Raw genomic sequence first — 2,165 nt, 5'->3', positions numbered from 1 at the left:
CGCAAATTAATAATTCATACTATGAATTGTTAATTTGGAGCGAAGATCGTTGAACCGAGCCGGAGCAAATGGTTTGGTCAAGATGTCCGCCACTTGATCTTTGGAGGAGATGTGATGAATTTGTATATTGGTATTGCTGAGATGTTCCCGGATGAAATGGTAGTCAATTTCGATGTGCTTGGTTCTTGCGTGAAATACCGGATTCTTGGCAATGGCAATAGCAGATTGATTGTCACAGTATATAGGTGTTGGTTGCTGCTGCGGTAAGTGAAGTTCGGACGCTAGACGGCGGAGCCAGATGACGTCCGAAGTGGCTGCGGAGAGTGACCGATATTCAGCCTCGGTCGAAGACTTGGCGACGGTAATCTGTTTCTTGACAGACCAGGAGATGAGGTTAGGTCCGAGGAAGGTGCAGAACCCGGAGATGGACTTGCGGTCCGATTTGTCGGATGCCCAATCAGCATCGGTGTAGGTCCGAAGTTGTAGGTCGCCGGTTGTGATCGGAAGACCGTATGAGACGGTCCCTTTGATGTATCGGAGAAGCCGGGTGAGAGATAGATAGTCGCGATCGGTAGGATCCTTCATGTGCTGGCATGTACGGTTTGTGGCAAAGGCGATGTCTGGGCGAGTAATGGATAGATATTGAAGCGATCCTGCAATGCGGCGATAGAGTGTGGGGTCGTGGAATAGATGAGTTCCGTATGATGTTGGAGTTGAAGTGGACGAGAGCGGCGTCGGCACGGCTTTGCAATCAGCGAATCCGGCGTCATTCAGGATCTTTCGTGCGAAATGAGCTTGAGATAAGAAGTATCCTGCTTGTGTGTGATGCACTTGGATGCCCAGGAAAAGCGAGATCGGACCCATTTGTTTTAGAGCGAAGTTGCAGTTGAGATCATTTAGTAGGGTCTGGACGGCTGTTTGATCATTTCCTGTGACGAGTATGTCATCGACGTAAATTAGAAAATATATGTGAATGTGATTGTTAGTAAAAATGAGAAGGGAAGGGTCGGAGCGACTAAACCGGAATCCCTTTGTTTGTAAAAACGACGTGAGCTTTTGGAACCACTATCGAGGAGCCTGCTTGAGGCCGTATAAGGACTTGTGGAGTTTGCAAACAAGATCCGGAGACTTGAGGTCGGCGAATCCAGGAGGTTGGCTCATGTAGATGTCGTCGGGTAGGTCGCCATGGAGAAAGGCGTTTGAGACGTCTAATTGTTGTACAGGCCAATTCCGGTTGATAGCAATGGCTAGAAGTAAATGGATTGTGGGCATTTTTGCTACAGGGCTGAACGTTTCATTGTAATTTTCACCCTGCCGTTGGTCGTAGCCTAAGGCGACAAGTCTTGCTTTGTAACGTTCTATTTGACCGTTTGGGAGAGTTTTGGTTTTGAATGTCCACTTGCAGCCAAGAATGTTTTTATTCGGTGGTTTGGGGACGAGCGTCCAGGTCCGCTGTTTCTGAAGAGCGGTGAGTTCTTCTTTCATAGCCGAATGCCAGTGAGGGATTTTTATGGCCTGTCTGTAGGAAGTAGGGGTGTTAGTGGTTGCGGTGTTGCTGTGGAGCGAGTAGATGGGGTTGGGTTTTGAAATGCCGGATTTAGATCTTGTTTGCATCGGATGACTTGGACGGTCAGGTGGATTGGGAGGTCTGTTGGGGCTTAGATTATTAGAGGAGATATTTGCCGGAGCAAGTTGGTTGGTAGTGTGACTAGTGGGAGTGTGAGTTTGCTGACTTTGGACAGAGGTTGGAATTGGAGTATGAGTTGGAGGGGTGATGGTTGATGTGGGAATGAGAAGAGAGGGAGGAGTCCTTTGTGGGCCGAGAGGTGTAGTCAAAGTGTGAGGCTGATGTGAGGATTGAAATGGGAAGATGTGTTCGTGAAACACGACATGCCTGGAGATGTGAGTTTGATTGGTGGATAAGTTGTAACATCGGTATCCTTTGTGTTGGGTCGAGTAACCGAGGAAGACGCAATCGGTGGAGCGAGGATGGAGTTTGTTGTGGTTGTAGGGCTGAAGCCAAGGGTAGCAAAGGCTACCAAAAATTCGAAGATGATCATAAGCCGGTGGTTTTTGGTAAAGACGTTGAAATGGAGAAAGGGAGGCAGACGTTGTGGAGGGCAGCCGGTTGATAAGGTAAGTTGCAGTGGCAACGGTTTCTGGCC

General features: G+C 48.5%; 1 protein-coding gene across 1 annotated transcript; it reads right to left on the bottom strand.

Annotated features, from left to right (window-relative positions):
• Window positions 1-6: 6 nt before the first annotated feature.
• Window positions 7-864, bottom strand: LOC110104604 (uncharacterized mitochondrial protein AtMg00810-like). Its single transcript, XM_020833781.1, has one exon. The coding sequence runs from the start codon at window positions 862-864 to the stop codon at window positions 7-9; it is 858 nt and encodes a 285-aa protein (XP_020689440.1).
• Between the last annotated feature and the right edge of the window lie 1,301 nt (window positions 865-2,165).

This window comes from Dendrobium catenatum, unplaced genomic scaffold (assembly GCF_001605985.2).
Source record: "Dendrobium catenatum unplaced genomic scaffold, ASM160598v2 original_scaffold_104156, whole genome shotgun sequence".
In the NCBI taxonomy this organism is placed as follows: domain Eukaryota; kingdom Viridiplantae; phylum Streptophyta; class Magnoliopsida; order Asparagales; family Orchidaceae; genus Dendrobium; species Dendrobium catenatum.
The sequence above is the reverse complement of the archived record's forward strand: the minus strand, read 5'-3'. Positions and strand labels throughout refer to the sequence as shown.